At 41.8% G+C, this 25,299-nt stretch overlaps 1 protein-coding gene across 1 annotated transcript in view; it reads right to left on the bottom strand.

Annotated features, from left to right (window-relative positions):
• fa2h (fatty acid 2-hydroxylase) overlaps positions 1-25,288 on the bottom strand; it is a 40,781-nt gene extending 15,493 nt beyond the window's left edge. The window contains exon 1 of the mRNA XM_088614494.1: positions 24,555-25,288. Within this exon, the coding sequence (XP_088470620.1) occupies positions 24,555-24,830 (276 nt within the window). The 5' untranslated portion in view covers positions 24,831-25,288. The remainder of the gene's footprint in view (positions 1-24,554) is intronic.
• Positions 25,289-25,299: the final 11 nt, after the last annotated feature.

Genomic DNA, 25,299 nt, shown 5'->3' with positions numbered 1-25,299 from the left:
TTACCAATCATGGCCTCCTAATAATCCCCATCTCTGAACTGGCTTCATTATTTTGCTCTCCTCCCCACTGATGGCTGGTGTGTGGTGAGCGTTCTGGCACATTATGGCTGCTGTCATGTCATCCAGGTGGGGCTGCACATTGGTGGTGGTGGTGGTGAAGGGGAGTCCGCCATTACCTGTAAAGCGCTTTGGAGTATCCAGAAAAACGCTATATAATAATAAGGAATTATTATTATTACTTCTGCGAGAACTGGAATGCTAGTGAAGCAGCACATAGTTCAGGACAGACCAGGACACAGAAGCTCATAACCGGTACAGCTCCCATAACCAGGGAGCTTCATATAGATCCCAGCTACACTCAGAAGCACATTTAGTAAGTTTCAGACAATGTTCTTTCATTCTTAAGGACAAACCAAGAGCTATTCTGGAAAAATGCCAAGACGCACAAAAAAATAAGAGTAACCCACATGCCAAACAAACCTTTTGCTTTAGTTTAGAAAACATTTCTGGAACTGGATCTTATTGACACTTTATTACTTGATGCTGTAAATATGTTGCCTGGTCTGTTGCAGAGAGGCTCTCAATAAGATTTATGGTTGAACAAAGGTCAACAAATGACTCATGAATAGACAGACACGCCTGTGGAACAGGTCTTTCTTGGCAGGGACTATGACCTCTCACCTGCCCCCGGGATATGCCCCCACCCATTCGTACGTGCGCCTCGCAGCACCCCACGGACAGCAGTGCCTGCTGCATGACTAAGCCCTAACTTGCCAACTCCTGAGTGAATGGTTTGCTGCACGCTTTCCTGTATTGGGGAGGTATCGAATGAGTAGGTTAGCAGCATTGCGAAATGAGCCTTTGAAAATGGATTTAGCAAACGCTGCATCCCGATTTGGATGAATGAGATCTGTAACCATGCAATTACTACACAGGCAACAGCTACAACATTTCCTGGCAACAAACTTAATATCACGAATGGATACTGCCTCTACAACACAGATATTATTGATGCAGTTGTTTGTTAGTTAAAATACACGATGCATCCTACTGAGAACTAACTCACTTCACACAAATTGACAAGTAGTCTAAATAAATTTGGGATTGATTAATTAGAAGATTCCACATTCTTAATATTTTTTTGGGGGGGAAATACTCAGAATGCTTCATTTACAGGGATTGAATATGGAATTGCTCGGGACTTTAAAACACAACAAGAAATCCAATGTCCATGGCTACTGGGAACCTGAGGACTCATGCCTCACCGCACTGTGTGTGAGCATTGATTCAAACGGGCCGTCATTCCTCAGTCTTTAATGAAGTGATTTTAACCAAATAATGACAGAGGGATATTTGTCTTTATGCTCAAAATATATGTGACAAAACAAGAGAAATGATTTATAGAAGAGGAATTAAGTGATAAATGTTCAGGTGGGTAGCTGCGGCAGCATGCGTAGGCTGCAAAGGAACAAGTAATAGGTTTATTCCATGCTGAAAAACAGAAGAAAGAGAACACAACGTTTCGGCCGTGGAGCCTTCTTCAGGTGTGAGGGTGTCTTGCTGTGTCTTGCTCACAGCTGAAGAAGGCTCCACGGCCGAAATGTTGTGTTCTCTTTCTTCTATTTTTCAGCATGGAATAAACCTATTACTTGTTCCTTAAGTGATAAATATCCAATAAACTAAAGATATTAGTTTACAAACCTTCAGGGTGTTTTTGCAGACCTTGAGTAGCAGGCCTCACACTTGCACTCCTAAATTAACAGTGGGTAGTTCAGGTTTAGGGGCAGCATGGTGGTGGATCAGTTAGCATTGTGGCTACATAGCACTGGGGCCCTGGGTTCAGTTCCACACCTGGGGTGCCGTCTGCATGGAGTTTGTATGTTCTCCCCATGTTCGTGTGGGTTTCCTCCAGGTGCTCCAGTTTCCACCCACAGTCCAGAGACATTCTGGCACTTTAATTGGCTTCTGGGAAAATTGGCCCTGGTGTGAGTGTGTGCGTTTGTGCATGCCCTGCTATGGACTGGCATCCTGTCCAGGGGTACCCTGTCTTGCACCCATTGCTTGCCAGGATAGGCACTTCCACAACCCTGAAATGGAAAAAGCACTTAGAAAATGGATGGATGTAGAGATTGGCTTTAGTGTTTGAGAAGATACTGGTTAACCTAATAAGTCTGTTGGAAAACCTTCGAGGTAGTGTATCGGAATGCAGACAGAGCAAAGGAAAATCACATTTCCACTGCATCTCGGCAGTGAGATCATGTGCAGTGTTACAGAAGCCTGTGATGAACCTCGATGTGCTCAACGCATCACAGAGCTCGCTGACGAATACAAGAATGATGCTCTTCATTGCATAATCAGAGAGCCCAATCCAATTATTTTCAAATATCAGAAGTATACTGACACCCTCAGCCTAAATTAATCTTAGTCACCATTTATACAGGCCCTTCTGCTTCTCATAACCTTTCTTTGGACTGGATGATGGCCAGTTACCAGGGACACATGATGGCAGATACACTCATCAATGGCAAACCATGACTACACTTCCCCTTTTTCTCCCTCTGTTTGTTTGAAAATGAAAGAAGTACAAGAAGTCAGGAATTCCCCATCTGGATACACTTGAGTTGCAACTACTTATACAGATGCCAATGTGCCCAAAACGGTCATGAAAAAGCTTTTGTTTACGGCGGTACAAAACTGAAAGAGGAATTCATAATAATATTCTCTCTTTTGAAAAGAGCCTAGTTTTCTCCCTCCAAATAATTGTTTCGGGATCAGGTTATGATTTCTACGCCTAAGACTTTTACGAAAGTACAGGCTCCTGTAATGTAGCCTGAAAGTAAGAAAACTTCCAGTTGATATGAATGATAGATCAAGAGAAACCAAGAACAATGCATTTTAAAATTTCCACCTGGCTGGATGGCATTCTTCCGAGACACAGAACCGGTTCCCTGCCTATTCAGTCATTCCTAACATGTATTTACACAATGAACATTTGCAGGGTGACCTCTTTGAAAGATATTCAGATAAACATCAGATCTGCAATAGAGAACACTTCTAGTATTGCTAACTAACCAAGGTGAAACTCTCATATGAAAGAGGCTGGAGTTACATAATCTATAGATGGCCACTTCTGGTCCTAGCAAGGCTCTGTCAGTCACCACAGACAGATGAAAGACCTAGATGGATCGATCGATCTACACTTGAACTACATCTTTAGAAAGTACTAATCTAAAACTCCAGCCTGTTTTCTCTGCAGGATCTGGGAAGAGACAGCCTTGATCCAAGTGTAAATTTTCCAGAAGGGAGAAGTTAGGAGTTCATAAAGGTTTACAAAGATCTGTATTTAGAAGTTAAAAAGATTAACACTTTTAGAAGCCATTTTTTCATTCAGTTATGTGTACTTCAGCCTAGCTGGTGGTGTGTGTGACTAACATCAGAAAATGCTGTATTTCTGATAACATGCATGATGCCAGCACTAATTAGTATCAAAAGATAATGCTACCTACACCCCATGAGGCCACCTAGACAAAGAAAGGCCAAACAAAACTGGTAGCTATAGCAAGCGTAGCTATAGCAAATGTAAGTGCGTGTGAAAGACACCCCTGTTTATTTCAGCAGTGAGCACTGCAAGTGGTGCTCAGACAGCAGAGGTGCAGCAGGTAACTGGATTCTCTCTGGGTACAGACGTGTCAGGGAAACTCGCAGACAAACGGAAAAATGAATGAGACTTTTGCGTCACTGTGGGCACCCATACATTGTTTTAGTCACAAGTACCAGAATGCAACGAATTCGCCTCTGAATAACGTGCCAGAATAGGTGCAGACAACAAACTGCCCTGAGGATTACCAGAATGGAAGGCTGATAACAATAACCGTGTACTAAATGATATTTTCATAAAGTTCTTTACATAAAAGGTAAACAGTTGCTAATGAAAACCATTTCAGATGCAGATGGAATGTAGAGAAGCTGGAAATAACAGACACATCCCATTCACCCTCCTCTAATCCTGGGACAAGGGACCACTGCACTCAGGCTAAAATGAACTGCAACCTGAGAACATTAATTACACCTCCTGCAAATGATATCCCACTAAAGAGTCTCATTATGTTCTGTTACTTGTTAAAAAAAAACAGTAGTATAATAAGAATGCACTCACAAAAAAGAACAGTTTTAAAAACAAACCACACCCTTTCACCTATTTTAATCCCGACAAGTCCCAGCCTGCTGCTGCCTGGTATGACCCCATTCCTAATCTTCTCAATCTCATATGCAATTAATGAATTCAACTGTAAACTCTAGATCACAAAAGATGCTGTGAGCTTCAGTCCCTATTTACAGGAATATTTTATGTTAGTTATAAAACATGTTGTCAAAGCACATAACCAGTTTTCCTTCAAGAAACATCAAGATGAAACCCTCAGATCATTTACTTAAAACCAAGTGAGGTAGACAGGCCCCCTTTCCTTTGTAAACATTCTTATGTTAAATTAACATCTTAGCCTTTATCCACAATCATATCAGACATTTGCAGTCATCCTATTGACTATGACTGGAATTCCCAAAAAGAGCTTGACAATGTGCACACATCAAAATAAATCTCTTTGAACAAGGAGGTCTGATCAGTGGCTGATCTACCGGACAGATGCCTATTCACAGATCTTCAACTATACGTGTTGATTTTGACAAAGAGACATTAATGTCGAATCCCAGCCTGCCTACTTTGGCCCCAAAGATGAAGACTTTTGCATGACAAAAATGAACCATGCTGCGTGTTCACAGAGACATACCATGGTATATTCTGCCTCATAATTCTTTAATTTAGCCACGGGTTCTCTCTGGAAGAATGGAAAATAAAATGAAAGTGATGTCTAGAGACCACTTTATCATGTCCAGCAAGTTGCTATGGTTCATACTTCCCACAATACTGGAAGAGCACAGGGCCTAGTTGGTAGCAGAACTTTCATATCTGCCTTTCAACTGATTATTTTAAATTTGCATATTGTACAATAAAAACAAAGCGTATGTCTAGGGAATTTTCACAGATGCCAATGGAACAACAACTGTACTATAAGGGGAAAAAAAATGGAAGTCTCACTTAAAAATGGGCACGGAGAACAATGCAATACTGTATTTGCAATCCTCCGCAACAACAGGCTCTCATTGTGAGCATCTGAAACCAGTGGGGGTCTGCTGCAGTCTTTCATGGGAGGGGTCAAGAGTCCTGCTGTCCCTGGTACAAGAGAACAGGGTGCAATGTGTCCACCACCCTCAGACAGCTGGGGGCTGCTGCTGCATTGTGCAGACAGTGCAATGGGGCCATGCAGCCCACAGCAGCCAGCACCGACTGGCACACTTCTCTAATTTTGCCCAGCCCAGCTGGACGAAACAGGGGGCTCTTTACTGGACAAGCACAATGGGGCTGCTGTGTAGTGCTCTCCATTGCACAGTGCACAGCACGGAACATTTCATCTCCAAATCCAACTTTACCCGAGAACTACATGAATCTCTACAAAGAAGCACCACCCACCACAACATCTGAAATCAGGGAACTGGAAAAAATGGCTAATCAGAGGCAGACCAACTGCAGTGTGGCATTCATAAGAGTGGACACTGCACTGTTAGAGGGACAGTCCGGTGCTCCTTCTGAGCAGCACATAAACACTGAGAAGCTGTGGTCCAACTGTTCTGGCAAGAGGTTCAAAGGATGTTGAATGGAGCAACGTAGTACTTAAAACCAGAATTTCTAAAAGTCAAAGGAAATATTTCACCAGGCATCAGAGGAAGTCGGATATCAGAGCTTTCTTTGTGGTTGTCCTAGTCCCATTCAAAATTGTTGAAATCCATTTTCATTTTCTGAATCCAGCAGATTCCAAAGAATACTGACAATACAAATTCCAAATAGCCCTGACAGCTCTGCAATAATTAATCTGTTTAAGAATTCTTTTACTCCATCTGCCAAGTACAAAACGCAATACTACCACATCACAAAGTCACAGTAAATAAAAACACACAGAAGCCCATCAAAATAATTTAAGACATGATAATATACATTTGTGACATTTCTGTTGGATGTAATATAACTATTTCACACACAGCATTTTTTAAATCCTGTAATTCATGTGTGATCTTTGTGATGATGAATACTTAGTGAACAAAGCTCTTTTGCCGATAGCCAGTTTGTTGGTCACCTGTTCCCTGCACTACACTGAAACCTGCTGTTGTGATACCTGTTGCCAGACTACCTGCAATGTGCTGCTCTCAGGTTTCTGCTCTAAAGGGTGGGGCTCTGTCAATCAGCTCGCAACCAGCACAGTCCTGCCCTTCCTGTTCTATTCCCATAGTGGGACCACAGACTCCAGGAACTGGCCTGAACTGCCCTCTAACTCCCCAACACACCCCTAAACAGAAGCAGCCAGTTCCCACTGGTTTGGTACAGGTGTTTCCAAAACCACCTACTCAATTCACCTGCTTTCATGTCATATATTACTAAAGTGAAAATAATCCCAACAACAGAGTCTTGCATTTGTATAGCACTTCATTTAAAAGGATCCAAAAATATTTTACTTATCGGGGGGAACTACTTCATCCATCATGGGGTGACAGTCCATGATAACCATTATGCATCAGCAGCCCCACTACTTCAGGAAGAAATGTGAAAAATTGTTTCACCAGATGGATTAACTTTACAGAGGTCATACTGTGGAAGCCCAGAGTAGGATTCAGCCAGGACATCACAGTTGACACCTCTTGCCTTTGGAGAATCTTTAATGATCAGACAGGCAGAATCTCAGTTTAAGGACTCATCCAAAGGATGGTGCCTCCTACAGAACAATGTCATTGATCACAATACTTGGGGGACTTCCTTGAAAATTGTAGTGCAAGGATAAAAGTGTGAACTGTCCCCCGATACCACTTACAGCAGCAACCTGGTGTTATATGGAGGTCTCTCACCTCAATGCTTACCCCAGCCAATGTTAGCTTCTGAGATCTGATGCAACTAGGCTACAGCTTGGTAACACAGCTGCTTTTTAAGTTATTACAAACTTTGCATATGTTCTGGGTATGCTCTGTGCCAGCTGACAGAGTAAGGAAGAGCAGAGGTGGTCAGTACAAAAACTATTTTGAAGAATGGCAATAATTTGAAAAATTATTTTGAACAAAAAAGCCATCTGGATTCTATCATGGAAATGAACACACACTGATATCTCACATTACAAACCAGTCAGACAGGATTTCTCTTGTATTTCTCAGTCAGCTGAGGCAAATTCCTTGTCAGTCACAATGCAGCGATAACTGAAACAGCATAAAAGTAAAACTGTTCAGTCTGGTAGTGACACACCTGTGAGAAATTAGAAGTCATTCTTCTACTGTTTCAGAACATTTGGGGTTGAAACTGGATTGTTTGACTGAACCATTCAAATCAGAAAGATCACTGAAGGAGCTTTGATCCTCAATGCATGATCCATAACTTTCAAACAATCTATCCTTGTGTCATAGAACTCATTCACTCATACCAATACATCTGCTTCATGCTTTCACCAAGAGATTTTATCCGTTATGCTTCAAATTAAGTGGTGAAAGTGGTTAAAGATGTTTCCACCTGGATCTATTTTAGTTTTTGTTTCCAAAAGGAGTTAACAAAAGGCTATTATATATTTTTATAAAGATGGATATCTTATCTCATATATATATATCATATCTCAAATTGAAATTGAACAAAGACTCAGTATGCTGTCTTTTAGCTTTTTTATACTAGTCTATGGATTGCTGACCACAGTCTGCCTATATACAACTTTGTCCTGTTAGGGAGTTTTACCCTGAAGCTAAAACGGAAAATCTCTTTTTCATAGTATATGACAAAACAACAGGTTTCTGCAGTCTAGAAAGCTGTAAATAAAACTGGTGATCAGTACCCCAGAAATGCAATTATGTTAGAAATGAACTGCTTGTCAAAATGAAATACTCAAGGAATACCAGAAAGATAAAGATTATTACAGTGTCATGACAAACATTTGGCAGTTATTTTTAAAAACAGCAGCTATCTCAATGCAATACAGTGCACCTCCCTCAGAAGGTGGGGTCACTACAAAGAATGACTGAATGACTTCCTCACAAGAACCGGTTTGCTTGTCTGAGACCACAAACTCCAAAAACCACTTGGAAGTGGGGAAGAGGCTAAAACATGCAACAAGCTTAAGACCTTCAGGGCTTTGCCCATTGTGAGGGCTCAAATGCAGGATGAGACAGTGCTAGTACCACATGGATTGAGCCACTCAGTCCAGCACTTCCCAATTAACTGAACAAATAATTTGCATGAACGTCATCTTTTTAGCTAGCAGATAATGGCAGGTTTCAAAACACCCAAACAATTTTAGTGGTTACCACACAAAAGAAATTCTCTCCAACAGCTCAAGAGCTGGACACAATTATCAAGGTCTAGTTTAGCAACTTCTTAACTCAATTAAGCTAATGGACAGGAGGTCTATAAAAATCTTTGGGAGCTTCAAATTTAGGCGCAGAATCACCTTCTCCATGAAGCAAGTCTTTCTTCTACCTTTAAAATAAAAAAGCAGGTCTAAAGTTCTTGTTAGTTCAGAGGGCAAAGTGGGCGGACACCACAGAAATCCTCACTTGAAAAGCTGCCATAAAATTCTTGCAATCTCATCCTGTAAAACAATCGATAGCCCTAGAGCCTTCAAACTACCTTCTCTTACTGGGTGCACAAAACCGAGTGAACACGACTGAATTCTTTGGCAGCCAGACAGCCCTCTTTAGAACAATGAGCCACAAGCCCACTGGCTGTTCTCTGGACTGATGACCACAAGTTGGGAAAGTAAGTCAGCATGACACTAGGAATTGGGATCTGATCGTGAAGAAAAGTTTAGTGTATTTAAATTTGAGATTTTCTTTGTATGTGATGAATTCCAATACATGCATGATGCCCTTGTCTATGCATTTTCACGCGAACTTCCTCAAATTCAAACTATGGCTAATATTAAATGTATGGTATTTATTTATTGAGTAGCCTTTCTGTTTGCTAGTATCTGCAATATCAGCAGTAAATCCATTTCTGAACAGTGCAGAGATCTTGGAGAGTTACTGTATGTCTGTTGTGTTTAATTTTTAAGAGGTTACAGAAAGGCAAATGTTATTACAATATACGACAGCAGCATTAAATCAGGACTTGTCAACATCAAGAAGAACCAAGATTAAATATTAGTTTCTCTTATACTGTATGTGCTCATCACTGTTCCCCCTGCATTTCAGTTCAAACAAGATGCCCCAAATGAAACAATGCATTCTCTCATTTGATGGTTAATGACCTTACATACTGATTCTTCTTAAATCTATGCTACTAACAATGCTATATTTTTCCCAATCTATTGTCAGGGAAAGATGATGTGTGAGTGAGGAACAACTGGCCCAATCATGTTGCTGAAGTAGATACTCTGGCTTAGGCAACACAAAACAGTAAGAGCTAAAGAAGTACAACTTTATACAGAGAAATTCTTGAACATTTGCTGAAACAACTCCATACACCCCGACATCTTTTTAAGTTGCAGTGAGAAAGAAAATGGCACAGACCTGCATCTGAAGTGATTCCTGTCCAAAAGAAAAGAATGGCAGTGTGATAAAAAGCAGGTCATGTCATTATCTCATCCTAGTTCCACTGAAACCAGTTACAGACTGAAGGGTTTGACATAGTACAGAAGTGCTACCAGCTAGTTCAGAGGGACTGTGAACAACTAACCCAGTGTGTTCTGGTCACTTCCAAAAATGCCAGGCACTGAGCTTTCTTGGTGGTGACTGACAAAAACACTGGTATTGCGGCTCTTTTGACCTGTAACCACCAAATGGAACCTGAACAATATTCATGTTTTCTTTAGTTAGTCACTGTGATGGACTGGGGTGCTGTCCAGGGTGTACCCTGCCTTGCCCTGCTGCTTGCCAGGTGTGGTGTCAGTTCCCCTGTACCTGTGAATTGGATGAAGCAGTTAGCAAATGGATGAACTCATAGTTTAGCAGCTGAGATGACTCTTGAAAGCATCGAAATTTCACAGTGATGTGAACTAACATCCTGGAAAAAGCATAACAGTACATTTCGGAAACGGACATACAGTAAGTTTAATTATTAATAATGTAGTTAAACGTTGAAATGTAACTTATATCAAAACAGGCCTTCCTCCCCAATATATAAAGTACAAAATTACAATACCTTAATCCAAGAGTTTTGGCTAGAATAAGTCCCACACCTGACCACAGTGAAAACCAAATTATGGCAATTTAGAAACAAAACATTTGACAGTTGTAATTGTTTCCTTTTCAGTTTAAATGCTCATATAAACCCATGCAGCTTATTCAAACTGGAATCTGCAGCCTATTCAGGGAAACATTTTCCTCTGTCAAATAACACCTTGAAAGTAAATATTTAACAAAATGCACCTCAGGCTGTGGCACTGGATGTTAGAAAAACAGAACCTACAACTAATGCAAGTTTGGAGGGTTTTTTCTCCATCTACAATCATCTTGTTGCTTAGCAAACACTGGATCATGACCACCATGTTTAACTAAAACAAAAGAAAAGCACAGCATGCTTTCTTCCTTAGAGAGAAGGTCAGAAAGCAGTTCAAACCCAAATGCAAAAGTGAACCCCCTTCAAAGTAAACTGATTTGCTGAACACTCAAAGGTCTGCTGTGGACAGGTACCCTACTCTGCTTGGAGGAACAAGCTCATGTGCTGCAGAAGCAGCAGATCCATCGCGTTTCCTCATCTGTTGCCACCATCCTGTACAGACAGCACCTTACAAAACACATTGGATCCCTGCATCCCAGTTTACTTGCTATCCATTCTTTTCAGATCCTTATTCCAGCAAAGGTAACCACTGAGTTGTCACTCTTAAACCACCGAGTTGACAACTCTTAAAAGAGCTGTCTCTTTTTTATTTTTTTAAATGAATAATTTCATTCTGGGCACTTGGGAAGGCGAGTGAGTAAAATAAGCTGTTAGCTACCCCTCAAAGATGAGAGCTGCCTTAATTGAAAGCGTTGCTTGTGTAATTTATTAATAGTTCAGCTGGGGAGCTGCGTCAGCATGCAAAGGAACATTTCGGCCGTGGAGCCTTCTTCAGGTGTGAGCAAGACACAGCAAGACACCCTCACACCTGAAGAAGGCTCCACGGCCGAAACGTTGTGTTCTCTTTCTTCTTTTTTTCAGCACGGAATTAACCCATTACTTGTTCCTAATTGATTAATATACACACTGCACTGGTGTTCTGAAAGACCAAAAGCAGACTCATTCCACGACACAGGTCTTTCCACAGTTTCTTTATTCCGATAACATACCTTAGAGAGCATCTGAAGCTTCACATGCATAAACCACTACAATGCGCCACTAAGGCCTGCCACAGCCCACAACAAATACTCTGGATTTCAGATCAATGTCCTCCTTGTGTACAAAAGGACATGCCTGGTTTTCAACTCCACCACACCCAAATCTGAACAGTCTTCCAAGTCCCCAACCATATCTAATAGAAACTTTAATTTCTTTCTTTCAACACAGGAAAACGCGCATGACTCCCAAACAGGAACATTCACCTCCGTGGCCTACTGCAATCATACGAATCCCATTCAATAACCCATCAGGATAAATATGCAAATCCATTAATGGAAATCATCTGATCCCGACACCTGCACAAAGACCAGGGAAATCACCTTTCCCTGTAAAGATACAGTGCAGATCCTGGGGACAGCGAAACTAAGAGCATGTCTTGGGCCCAGTCAGAGTTTGCTCACATCAGGCCCTCGCTCCTTCCCTAAAGATCCCACCCCACAGGGTCCAAGTAAGCAAAACTGGCAAACTGATCCACACATTAACGCCAGCTGCCTCAAAGACTGTGACTGTTTTAATCATGATCTCTAGTAAGATGAGCATCTCACTTTGAAAGGTCTGGTTAAGAGACTACCACAGGTTGTTTAACAAGTGATTTAGAATAAACATAACTATATACATGAAGCGATCAGAGCGAACACAAACCCTAACAGTGCTTCAGAGACTGGGCAAGGTACATCACTTAACATCACTTAAAACTGTGAAGACTCCAGTCAAGTCTTCTCTTGGAGTTTTATAAAATGTACCTCAGCAGCTCCACACATAAGCTCATGGTTCAATGTAATTATACGTCTGTGCAGATTTTTAGATCTTTTGACAAACCCAGACCTAGTCTATCTAGAGTATTCCAGTCTCAGCATAAAGACTTGCAATATAAGCATGCCTCCAATATTTCATATGTATAATTTTGCAAGAAGCATTTACTCTGGGTTTGGCCTAACAAGTAGGTCTCGCCTAATCAAAGCTAGGTATCTACTTCTGCAAGTCCTGAACACACATTCCGAGTTTGCAAAAACAAGCACTCAAGCACACAGTGCAAACAAGAGCGGAAAATAATTAATCTTTAACACCCTGACTATCTTGCATCAGCTCCAGACATGTAGACTTTGCAGAGTGTTAGCATCCTCAGGGAAACGTGAGGGATACAAAGCCAGACAGCTGGGGGCAGTAAAGGATGCCAAGGTCACCCATCCCTTGTCAAGACCTTTGTCAGCTGCTCAGTCATTACTCCAGTCTCCAGTCCAATCTGAACTAGCATGAGCAGTATTACTATAGGCTATAGAAACTTGTACAGCCTGCGAGTTGAATTTGATTAATTTTACACTCTTTTGCCCAGTTGCTGCTGCCAGTTGGTCAAGGCCAAGTACCACATAACCCAACCAAACTTGAGCAGCACTCTGCGGGCACAAGCTCAAGACTGACACCAAGACCAAAGCATCACCTCATCCACCATTCACAAAAATGTGCAGCCTCTGACCGTATACAGACAAGAAATTTTCAAGTACAGCCACTGTAAAATATATTTCTTGTCAATTCCTGTGCTGTAGGACCTGACTTTAAGACAGCAGGTGTCTGCAAAAAGTCTAGCCTGATCAAAATTCTCAAGCCACTGTTTTAATGTTGCAGACAGAAGATCTGAAGCCCAGGTGATAAAGACTAAAAGCCGTGAAAAGTGTCGTGTGTATTCACCTCACACTGAATCAGGCAACTTCGGCTTCCAGTCAGCAGTTCAGTTCTGCATTCGATATCAACGTCCATTTTATTTTGCATTCAGTGTCAAGTTGCAAAGCTCAATAGTTTCAAAGTTTAAACAGTTTCTGGGTTAAAAATAAATCACAAAATGGGATTTCATACACAGGTCTTATGGGGTTCAACAAGACACTAGGAGATTTACATATTGATATTATTAGCCAATGCAACATGGCATCCGATATTCTGAAGTCGGCGCTTCCTGTCCTGGAACACCTGAAGGGCACCTTGGGATCCTTTTCCTATTTCAGGACTTTAATGAATTGCTCCCGTATTAGAGGAACAGCAATGGCGAATTTCGCAGTTGAATTATTAACTAAGGACCATGGTTACGATGGAAAGAAAGCCTATGAGTTTGTGGAGGCACTTGTGCAGATCAAGACTAGTAGGTGTTTAAGACAGTGAGGTGCTGGAGCACCTCTGCTCATCAGAGCAAGACAGTGAAAGCCTGCAAGCTACACCAACATCACCTCATTTGAGAGCAATGCCATAAAACACTTTTTCTTCCCTCTGCACAATGCAATTACACATAAACCAGCATAACTGAGGATTAACTGGTCTATATCTCCAGCCTTCTCAATGGGAATCCTTTAAATGCTGTCTTCTTTTTACTTACTCAAATGCTTTTGCAAAAACTAAAATGTTAAATACTTTTCTGGCACTGTTTTTATTTTGGGAGATAGCTCTGCTTATAAACTATTTGTGACAATACATCAGGTTGTGCGTTTATTATGCATCAATAAAATTACTGAACCTCTTGCATGGAGCTCTGTCTCCAGTGATGTTGAAATACAGACTTGAAGATGAGTGGGTCAGAACACTTCCAGCACTGATATACAAAAATATGAAAAACATAAATCAGGTTTGTACAACAAAAACAAAATCAAGAGTACTTTATAGAATTCATAACCAGAAATGAGAAATCAGCTTACTTTATGCAAGTACAAAAAATGAGAGGATAGAAAACCATTGTTCAATTATTTTTAAAATATCAAAAACAGCTGTAGTGTATACGAGGTTGATTGTTAATTACAACAATTTGGATTATTGAACAACATACAATCCAATTACAATAAATAACAGCAATTATAGACACAAGGAGCAGTTCTTATGCTCCATTTGAAGATTATTCTGTACGAAGTCAAACCAATGGCTCACAATGAGTTCAGACAAACTCGACTGGGACAGTGGGACAGAAATATGCGGATCACTAGAATGAAAAGGCTCTTTCACTCTGTCCCTCCTTCGGAATTGTTCAGCATTCCCAGAATTCCTACCCTGAAAATGTGCCCATTCTTTCAAATCCACTCTGCTCCCAACCTATGTAAGATACTCTTTTGAAAAACATTACAGAAAACCTTCACAAACAGAGACCCATAAATTCCTCTTGCAAAAGTCAAAGAATTAAAAGATCTGATCATTTCCGATACACATTTTCAGCAGCCTTTATTTCTCTCTGCCTTGAAGTGCCACTTCCAGTACAGTATTTCACACAGAAATCAGCAGCTTCATGGTAGAATTGTAAAACGCTGAAGTAAATTCCAGCCGGCAGATTATAGGTTATGCCCTTTTGAGCATCCAGCACATTCTGGATATATATTGAGGATTTTGATTGTTGACTCTTCTGAAATAGCTCCTTTAAAAGAGGAATAGTGCAATTAACTTACAACGAGAGCTGTGTTTTCCTAGCACAGGCCTCTCGAAATTACACTGGACCTGAAATGATGAGCTCTCGCCAAAGCCACATTTAAAAAAGAATCTAAATATTAAGATGGACATGCATTAGGATGAAGCAGCCCTTTGCTTTCCATGCAACAAAAGGAACCAATTATTTAAAAAGAACTTATTTTGATGAGTCAGCATACTTAGCATTGTTACTTTGAGTGCTCAATGTTTTAACATCTGCCGACTAATGCTTTATTAGTGTAATAAAACAATCTTTCTGGGCAGACAAATGCACAGCCTAATCATAATTTTCTTCACACAAGAATTACATGTTATGACCAGCTTATTACATGTTGAAAACCTTCAAACGAGGGCATTTTCACTAACAGTATTCTTGATTGCTAGGCACACACGCTTACTTTCGTGTTCACTCCTTCCATTGATCCACCTTATGAGAACAACATGGTTTTCAATGGCCAGGAATGAAAATGACAGAAGTCAACTAACACCATCATTCCCTCTGCTGTACACACAGCTCCTTAACTACAGGCTTCTCCGACAGGCACTGTTTGCGCTATTCCAATGATCTCACCAATACCAAGCTTCTCTTCTGTTCTTCTCTGTGGAATCTAACGAAGTCCCGAGTTCTGGGTTCACTGCCCCAGTGGGATACCCAACACAAAAATTCAGGGCTCTCTGATCTCGCACTAGCAAGCTGCATTTCCCCGAGGTCCCCAGTCGATGTCAATAACAGCCCGTACCGAACCCCGATGGGCCTCCCTGGAGCACTTTCCCTGCAGCCCATCGAGAGACGAGCACTGTACAGTACCTGTAACTGAGCAACTGCCAAGACGCTCTGTGGATCTTCAAACGCACCGCTGGCGCCGAGAGCAAGTGAATGTGAATTTATCGGACCAGTCCCTGCTGATGACCGTGTCCACAGAGGACCGGGCGCACATCAAGGGCAGTACATTAAAGCCTCCCAGATGAGAGACTAAGCCATTGTGGAGAAGCGCAAACCAAATTAAAATGTAATGTATAATAATTAAAAAGCAACACTACTATTATTAAACCGAATCAACACACCAGAGTTCGCAGTAGCAGATATTCCATTTACAGAAGCTGAATGAAGAAGGCTCCACGGCCGAAACGTTGTGCTTTCATTCTTCTCTTTTCAGCATGGAATAACCTATTACTTGTTCCTGAACAAAAAAAAGTTGGGTAATCAGAGCATCAAGTGGTTTCATATTACCTGCACCACACAGAATTATTTTATGCACCAAGCTGGAAGAGCACCCACAAGACATTTCTTAAGCAGCATGTCACTCAAGCTGTTACTCCATTTAGAGCTATGAATTAACAAACACCACAGCATACCTAATCAACCCATATAGTCAAAACTAATGAGCCCAGAAAAGCCCTCAGCACAGCAATGCGTTACCTATTAAAAGCACAGCAGCTCTTCTATCCTGACCTGATAACACTCCACTGTGGGGGAAGCAGAACTGCTTTATTGTTTTTAAGGGTGTGAGACAGAGTAAGCTGTCCAGCCCACTGTACTCATCAGATCTGATAACTGGATTGGCCGTGTATCCCATATATTAAAACTGCCTGAGGGGGAAAGGAGTAAAAAAACCTCTAGGAGATTTGTTTTATATTATATGACCAGCAGCCATATCACCCTGCAACTCACAACTGGAAACCCACTGAAGCTAAGCGGGTGTGAGCCTGGTCAGTACCTGGATGGGAGATCTCCTGGGGAAAAACTAAGGTTGCTGCTGGAAGAGGTGTTAGTGGGGTCAGCAGGGGGCGCTCACCCTGCGGTCTATGTGGGTCCTAATGCCCCCGTATAGTGACGGGGACACTATACCGTAAACAGGCGCCGTCTTTCGGATGAGACGTAAAACCGAGGTCCCGACTCTCTGTGGTCATTAAAAATCCCAGGGAATTTCTCGAAAAGAGTAGGGGTGTAACCCTGGCGACCTGGCCAAGTTTCCCATTGGCCCTTACCAATCATGGCCTCCTAATAATCCCCATCTATGAATTGGCTTCATCATTCTGCTCTCCTCCCCACCGATAGCTGGTGTGTGGTGAGCTTTCTGGCGCACTATGGCTGTGGTGGGGCTGCACATTGGTGGTGGTGGGGGGGATCCCCATTACCTGTAAAGCGCTTTGAGTGGAATGTCCAGAAAAGCGCTATATAAGTGTAAGCAATGATTATATTGGTTTAGCAGATAAAAGAATGACACTGAAGCTACCATTATCCACCTTGACATATTTCCAAGTGACTTCTATCGGCTGTAGTAGGAAAACGGCCAACTTAGACTAAAATATGAAGCTGACAAAGCCATATGAATGGAAGGCCTTAGGCTTCCATTTGGATCAAACTGGTTTAGATCCATATTTAATTAAATTGAAATCAATCTCTCGGTAAGTATGGGAAATTGTAACACTGAAAACTGCACTGCTTACAGCTGACCCGTCATGTGACAGAACCATGGTATGACAGAAGTCATGGAAATCACTTGCAAGGGCACTTAAACCCCAGAGCAGGAGGTACTTCCTTACCCAAAGGATTTTGGGTCTATGCTCCATAACAAGCTACCCCGCCATGTCGTTTATGCCAATATCTTCATTCAAGAAACACCAGGATGAGAATTTTGGATCAGTTAAAACTACTTGCTACCAAAGAGTTCATTTTTCAAATCCATTAAGCTTCAGTGAAATGTGTAAATACATAAATTAAATGAAAATGAAGTTTGCCATGCTGGTTTTGCAGGGAATGTTTTCTTTTGTGCCGTCATTTAAAGGGAGTAAATCTGCAGGCCTTTCTTTCAGGGTAACATCTGTAAAGTACACAACACTGGGGTGGTTCAGAGGTCTTATTTGCTCACTGCTGTTTATTTAAATTATTTCTCTATCCCACTTTGAGTTGTACCCAGTGAAATTGTTTGTAAACAACAACTAGGAAATTGTCAAATCTTTACTATAGGCCTTTGGAGTAGTTACATGAACTCTAATGATTTTAATAATTTGAAGCAATAATTCACTGCACTTCACTTGCAGACACTTATTTTATCACATCTTAAACAATGGCACAAACTTGAATAAGTTTAAAATCCTGCCACTGAAACAATTTTACAGAATGTCAATACAAAGGAATACCCCATTTAAAAGGGATATTTTGCAATGTTGTCTCATCTCAGTGCTGACCAGGTTTAGCTTTGCTTAGTTTCTGAGATCTGACCAGATCAGCGACAAGCAAGGACTGATCCGGAGAGCTCATGAGATTACAGGTCTTATTTGCTCCGTTTGTTGAAGCAGCCCCCTTCGATGTGACCATTAAAAAAACCAAATACAGGAAGTCAGGGTGCATTTTCAGGAAATGAGCACTGTTTGATCTTGAAGGAACAAAACACTGCTGTATTGTACAGTATAGTCTAATCTCTTCGACCAGGAACAGAGATCGCAGCATGTAATATAAATTGTGGTCTTCAAAAGAAACTGACATGGACACAAATCCTGACTTCAACAAGAAAACTAGGATGAAGGGATCCTCAGCAAATTAATTTTGCATTTAGGAATAGGAGTCTCTTCTCTTTAAAATGGAGAGGATTTGCAGAACAAACTGGGACCCTTTTAAAAAACTGTTTGCCGAATGTCTGATCAGGGAAGAAAAATAAATACGATATATAATCAACTTTTAACAAAAATTAGGTCTTGTTTCATTTTATTTCACGCAGGAATGTGTTTTCCCGTTTCCAGTGCTCACACAGATCTCTTCTGTAATTCCACACCAAACCTTAAAAGAGAAGTTTGCTGCACCTTAACTACAAATTTCTTTGACCTCCTCCATTAGAAAAACACGATCTTCCTGGATTTATAAGGGAATGTTGAAGATATGCATTTATAATAGTGTATTTTTAACAATATTTTTATTTTAGTACTATTTCTTTGTTGTTGACCCTCTTTGTGGTTTGTGAAGTGTGATGCCCAGGATACCTTGACAACAAAGGTGCAATATTTAAACACATATAAGCTAAACCCCCAACAGCAGTTACATACAGTCTTCTTTAGACAGGTGTGTTTGAAATGAGTGACACAAAGTATGGGGTAAAACATTATGCAATTTCAGCTGACCACGAATATCAGATTATGGGTTGGTCATTTCTTGTAACCCAAAGCATCAAGTCAAGAGCTTTACATTAAAAATGGACAAGAAAAAAAGATTATAAAATAACTTTCTCATCAAGACTTTCTTTGATGCTATAAGAAATGCAAATAAGGAGAACCTTATTTGTATATTCAAAGGTAAGAGGTTAGCCTACTATGCTACTTAATGCTGGGGTATGAGTGATCGACGGCAGCATTTAGTGATATTTATGTGCAACTAATACATTTATCTCCACAGCATACAGCACAGTTAGCTGCCACATAGGCAAAGGTTCTAGACAAGAATCAATCTGAAAGTTTAGAAACCAGTAATAACAAAGCATCCAACAGAACTGGCTCCACCTATCAAGGTTTTCTTCAATATTTGCCATGTATCCACAGTACAAACACCCAATATTGAGTGACAGCTGGACAGCTAGGTGGACTATTCTTGTGAAAAAGGGCAAGGGTTTTATTTCAATCAAGCGCATGTGGATACTAGCAAAGATACCTGCTAGAATGAGGCCTACATCTCCACTAGGCATTATCGGCCAAAACTGACACAATCGAGGACTAGCACAGCAGGGTCTGTTAGAAAACGGAAATGGAGGAGAAACTAAACATTTTCACTACTGCAGGCTCAATAGTCTTTTAGCAGGCATGTTAATCAACTCAGAGAACCTGGAGCCGCCTCTGCACAACCACACAAACAACAGAAGCCCAGCTCAAGATCTCACATGAAGCCGATGTAAAGGTAAAGCCTCTGGGGTAAAAACACAGGAACAGGGGCTGAACCAGGCATTAAACTGCGAAGCTCTTGGCAACAGGCCTTTTAACACCTACGCCACCATGAAGATGTTGCGTAGGAACAAACAAATCCTAAAGCACCCTTCAGAGACGTGCTTCAGTAACACAGCCATTCTGATGCAGAATGGAGACATTAGTCTCTGAAAGAGCTAGGAAAGCCTGACATGATCTCATTTCCCAGAGTGACAGCCAGCCAGATTGCATGATGGATCAGCCCACAGTGTAAACAGTTTTACAACTGTTATGTCACAAACTGAATATGAGCTCATTATGTCATCACTAGAACACAAGGACATGAGACTTTCAACCATTGCTTCGCCATGGAGGAAAAAGGGAAACCTCTCTCAGCTGCCAGAGCACCTGTGCACCTTGATGCCAAATCCAAGCACACTGTCTCCTCCTGCTTCCATTCAGCTCTGCACCATTGAACTCCCAATGTCTTGAACTGAACTTTCACATTTTTCCACCTTTAAACGTGAGTGATATTACCTATTGATAGAATTTCCCGTTTTGACTCTGCGCCAGCTGTCATGTTATTTTATTTAGAAGCACAGTTAAACATCACATTTTTGTTCCAAAAAGAAAAATTAGTGAAAAAAAAACATAGTGAGTGACAGCAGGCACACTCTCCAAGCAACGCCAACTGGTTACTCAGGTCGGCAGATGGGCGGGAACCAGATGGAACCAGTTGCCATGTGGGCAGACAGGTTCAGCCACAGTGGAGACAGATCACAGCCCAGCCTCATGTCCACAGAGAGACTGATTTTCTATCCTTTAGCACAACCGGTTCTCCTTTTCTTGAGAAAAGGTCAACGGCCCCAGGCCTCCTTCTCCAAGGTTTCTACATCCCTAGTTGTGGCCTCTACTCTCAGTCTTTTTTTTTACTTATATTACAGCTCAGCCCTCAGTTACTTGACTGTGCTCATTTCTGCTTTAAAAGAGCTGCTTTTCCTTTTCAGCTCTTGAGGAGTTCTAGATCTCGAGTGATCTACAACATTTCACAAAACAAATAGAAGATATCCCCTGCTCAAGAGCTCAAAACCATTTAAAGGTTTTAAACGAATAACTGTAATTGAAGGAGTTTTATTAAAAAGGGTTGGGGAAAGTGCAGTTTTGAAACAGTAGTAAAAATTTCCTTTTCCACTTAATTCACTGCCCAATACATTTTCAGCCAAATACACTCACTGCAGTATGAAATACTTAATTTTTTCAGAAAATGTGGGGAAACGATAAGTGAAGCGTGCTTCTTTCTCTTGTCTGTTGTGCAACACATTGGCCTAACACCTACTAACAGTCTAAATGTTTAACAGAATAGTGACAGGAAGAATGACCTGAAGGACAAACAGATAAAAAGACACTAAATTCCTCATAGGAATCTGCATTACAAGGGGACAAGCAGCTAAGAGTTTCTGAAAAGACACAGGAGGAGTTCAGACAATTAAATTGATGCAGGCCCTACAAAAATCTACTGCTCTGATAGAGAAACTGGCTGTCCACTAACTAGGCCCTCAAAATTTAAATACATCAGCTACTGCAGCTTCTGCAAATTGGGAAGGGGAAATTAGCTAAAAATGATTCAAAATATATTGCAGAAACAAAAATACATTTTAAGAAGTCAGTCATAAAAGAAGTTGTGTTTAGCTGCACATGGTGCCATTTGCACACTGATACTGCATTAATGTGTAAATTAATGGAAGGTAAATTTTGATAAAGCATTCTTTAATGAGTTTTAACCTAGGCCTGAATACACCAGCAGGGCAGGCTGGTGCTTTAAAGGCACAGTTATCTGAAGGTGACATTTGCGTATTTATGTCAGACACATTAAAAGGTTATCCAGACCAGCAGGAAAAGTTGCTGGGGCAGTGTTAAGAAGTGAAACAACGCCAGTCCAGTGAAATACTGTCTCACACACTGAGGAAACAGAGTCTACTGTGTTGAAAGTCCTCTAGGAGGTCACAAAATGATATTATATGAATGTGGTTTATGCTAGTTCCACCAGCAAAAATGTCAACAACAGTATACCAATAACTTAAATAATGTTTTCCAAAAATCGATACAAGGTCTGATTATTGATTTCCACAGACAGATGAAAAACCATGACATATACTGACCAGAATGGCCAAAATGTGCCAAACTCCAGGAAAGTGCACAGTCCAAAGGTTTATCTGATGACACTGGCCTGAGTACATGGCCTATTTACAAACAGCTACACCAAAATCACCCCTTACCAAGTAATCTTAATGATAGCCTCTGATGGTCAACATTACCGCAGTTCATTTTGCAGATAGCCGTATGAAGGCAGGATATCTGCAAGAAGTAGTTTGTAGGAAATAAACACAAGACTGAGAATGATGGTAGCCTGGCGGAGGATGGTTTTGGCAGAGGAGAGCACAGCGGATCACACTTCCGAGCAGCGATCTCTATCAATGTGGACTGGTCCAGGGAAAAGATCTCATCTTTCCACACCTCCCGTAACCACCCGTCAGTTTCTTTCTCTAGGGGGGTCACTGTTCCACTCAAGTGAATCTAACACTTCAAAACAAGAAGAGCTCAAACAGTCAAAACAAACCCAAGACTGTTGTGATGCAGAACTAAATCTAGAGCAGAAGGAATCAGGGACGAGACTAGCCCAGTAGTCCCAATTTAACATGACAAAAAAAAAAGAGAAAAAAGCCTTTTACACATTTGAAGAATTTAGCTCACATCTGTAAAAATAAACTGTGCTTACTTTGGTAAAGAAGCTACCGAAGATATTAATGCAGCTGTTATGAATGAAAGGACACAGCAAAAATTGGTCCAGTAATGTTTGACTAAGTTAAGGAGCAGGAGGATCAAATGAGGTTTCATGACATACCACTCTGTTAAGATGAGAATACTGTATGTTGAAAACATGGGGTTTTAGTTGGGGTGGTAACGTAGGCAATCTAAACAGTAATTCAGATATGGTCTTCAGAATGACGGAGTTAGTCATCCCCTACTCAGGATACAAAACGTATATCAAGTAAATTGGTTTGTCCATCGATAACAGGACCACTTTGTTCTAAAAATGCCACGGAAATACTGACCTCTCCCAAAACTAGGCTCAAACAAGGTTTGTGTAGGCAGGTCATTCATAGAAACCGTCACTAATGGTAACTGAACACAATGCCTAGAAATCAAAGCTGGGCTTATCTTCAGTCTGCTCAGCATAGCATGATTCAATATCAAACATTGCTAAAGAAATCTGAGCATTTCTCCATTTCAATTCCAGTGACGCACTGGATATTTAAATACATGTTATGTCCTCATCGGGGGCTGAGATTCACAGAGATACATGAAAACCTTGCATCACGTCTACATGAAGCTTTTAAAGAGTGCAGTTGTTAATTTTGTCCAATTTAGCCAATACGTCAATTTAGCTTCAGATCTGAGCTGGAATGAAACCCTGCAACCAAGAACCAAGACTAGACAACACTACTCATACTGTGCATTCCTACTACGTTTTTCGCAAGCACAACGCTACTACTGGATCGACAGTTAATGCTCACAGGCATGCAAGTACATTCTACTGGTGTCTTCCACTGAGTAAAGGGGAGAGGAGTACTGGCACTGTTGACCTGTAAATGGATATTTAGATCACTCTATTTGGCTTAAGAAAATTGCTATGTTTCTCCCTCAGTAAAAGGTGCTAAGGGCTAACCACACTGTGACCATGTCCAGAGTTCTGCACACCTGGTCCTAGAGTCCTACAGGTTTCACTCAACCAGCATATCTAGAAAGCATGTTAAGTCTCCCTGCTTAAGCAACTGATTGATCCATGCCACATGAACCATTGTGCTATGATGGTCATCACCGCTGAGCATTTTGATCATTTTAACAGCATTCACATGCTTTAACTAGAGGCTGCTATCTGTCACTGTTCATTTGCTACATTTTTGGCTTTAATAACGCAACACCGATAGAGCAATCCAAGCAGTTACAAACAGGCGCTGTCTAAAGTATATACTGCAAATAAAAGGTACACGAAAACGATACGTTAGAACACATTCTGTAATGTCCAATAAAGGAGATAACACGGGCATGGGTTTCGTTTTTAAGTCAAGCGCTGTTGCCTTGAAGACCTCGCATATTTCCCAGACCCGCTGAGCTCAGGTGCGTACTTCGCCCCGAAACTATTTCCTAGTTATTATCCTGTTTCGCGTACCTGCGATCCGAGTTGCGCAGGTAGGACACGCCCAGACACACTGGCCCGTTCCCCTGCTAGCGACTCTCGGCAGCGGAGAAAGTAAACCACTTGTGCCGGACCATGGCCGAGCTGCCGGCGGCCGGGAAACTCACACCCAGTCCCTGGGAGCTCTCCCAGACCCCTGACCATGAGGTGGTGTTGAAAACCGCCACTTTTTGTGCAGTGTTAACTAGCCACATCGCACCTGCAGGGACAGAGAGGGGGGCTGGCTCTCCATGCTTTCCGTTTTGGCAGATGAGTTATTTGGCTGTAAGTTGCGGCGTGGGTGTGGGAACTAACGTGCCCGGTTTGCCTTTTTCATACAAAGTTCGTCTGGACAGGAGGTTGCTGGCACCGGCGTCAAAAAAAAATAATTTAAAAAAGTCTGTCCAAATTCCGTTAAATTTGAGTTTCAAGGAGCCGCAGCGGTGTTTCGATATCGTCGGCTCTGACTTGACTGGCGCCGCAGCCTGGTCGCAAGACTTCCCGATTTGGTTAATTACGTTTTATTACGAAGTAATGGTAAATTAAATAAACGCCCTCTAGACCGAAAGAGCTGATGAAATTAACAGCTGGTGGCTTGCGTACCTGCGTGTCCCCAGGGTCTTTGCGCAGTTCCCCGATGTAATACTGCTCCATCCACCGCCTGGCGTTTTCTGAGTGCCGGTGAGGAGGTCCTTCCATCTGTCGGCTGACATCGGTCCCCGCTCGGCTTAAAATCAGAGCTTCCCCGCCAGGGTGCCTTCTGAGGAAACCAGTCACATCGTAGACCCTGTTGGCCAACAGCACCCAACAGGAGCTGGGGGAGCGGTGCTGGGACACCTCCGACTCCGAGAAATACCGAACCGGCGCAGGCGAGGACATGGGGCTCTGGGAAAGCTGAAAACTGACCGTCTGGGGTAAAAAAAGCGGAGCTCCGAGCAGACTGACCAGCTTCACTGACTCTGCGCTCCCTGCCGCGCTGCCCCAGACACCCACCTGCTCATTAACATGCTCATGAATATGCAGCGCACACCTGACTCCTGGCCCCAGCCCGACCTGGGCATGAATAATTCAGCAGACACCTGCTGCTGGCACGGCTCCGCCCGGCTTGCCGCCTACCTGGGCGACAAAATAACGAACAGAAAGTTCAAAACGAAATCTCGCCTGTGACTACCAGAGAGACTTGAGGTTTCCAGACCCAATCTCGCCGTTTCCATTAAAAAAAAAAGCACACGTACACAGGAAGCGATGAACTTCCTGTGATTTTTTGCTACGTTGCTCTTCAGCTCTAAAGCTGTAGAACAGTGTTTCACGGCCCACTGACTATCTCTCACATGCGCCGAGCCCCCCA

This window comes from Lepisosteus platostomus, chromosome 20 (genome assembly GCF_059453375.1).
Source record: "Lepisosteus platostomus isolate fLepPlt1 chromosome 20, fLepPlt1.hap1, whole genome shotgun sequence".
Lineage (NCBI taxonomy): Eukaryota > Metazoa > Chordata > Actinopteri > Semionotiformes > Lepisosteidae > Lepisosteus > Lepisosteus platostomus.
Note: the sequence above shows the minus strand (reverse complement) of the source record. Positions and strands in the feature narration are given on the sequence as shown.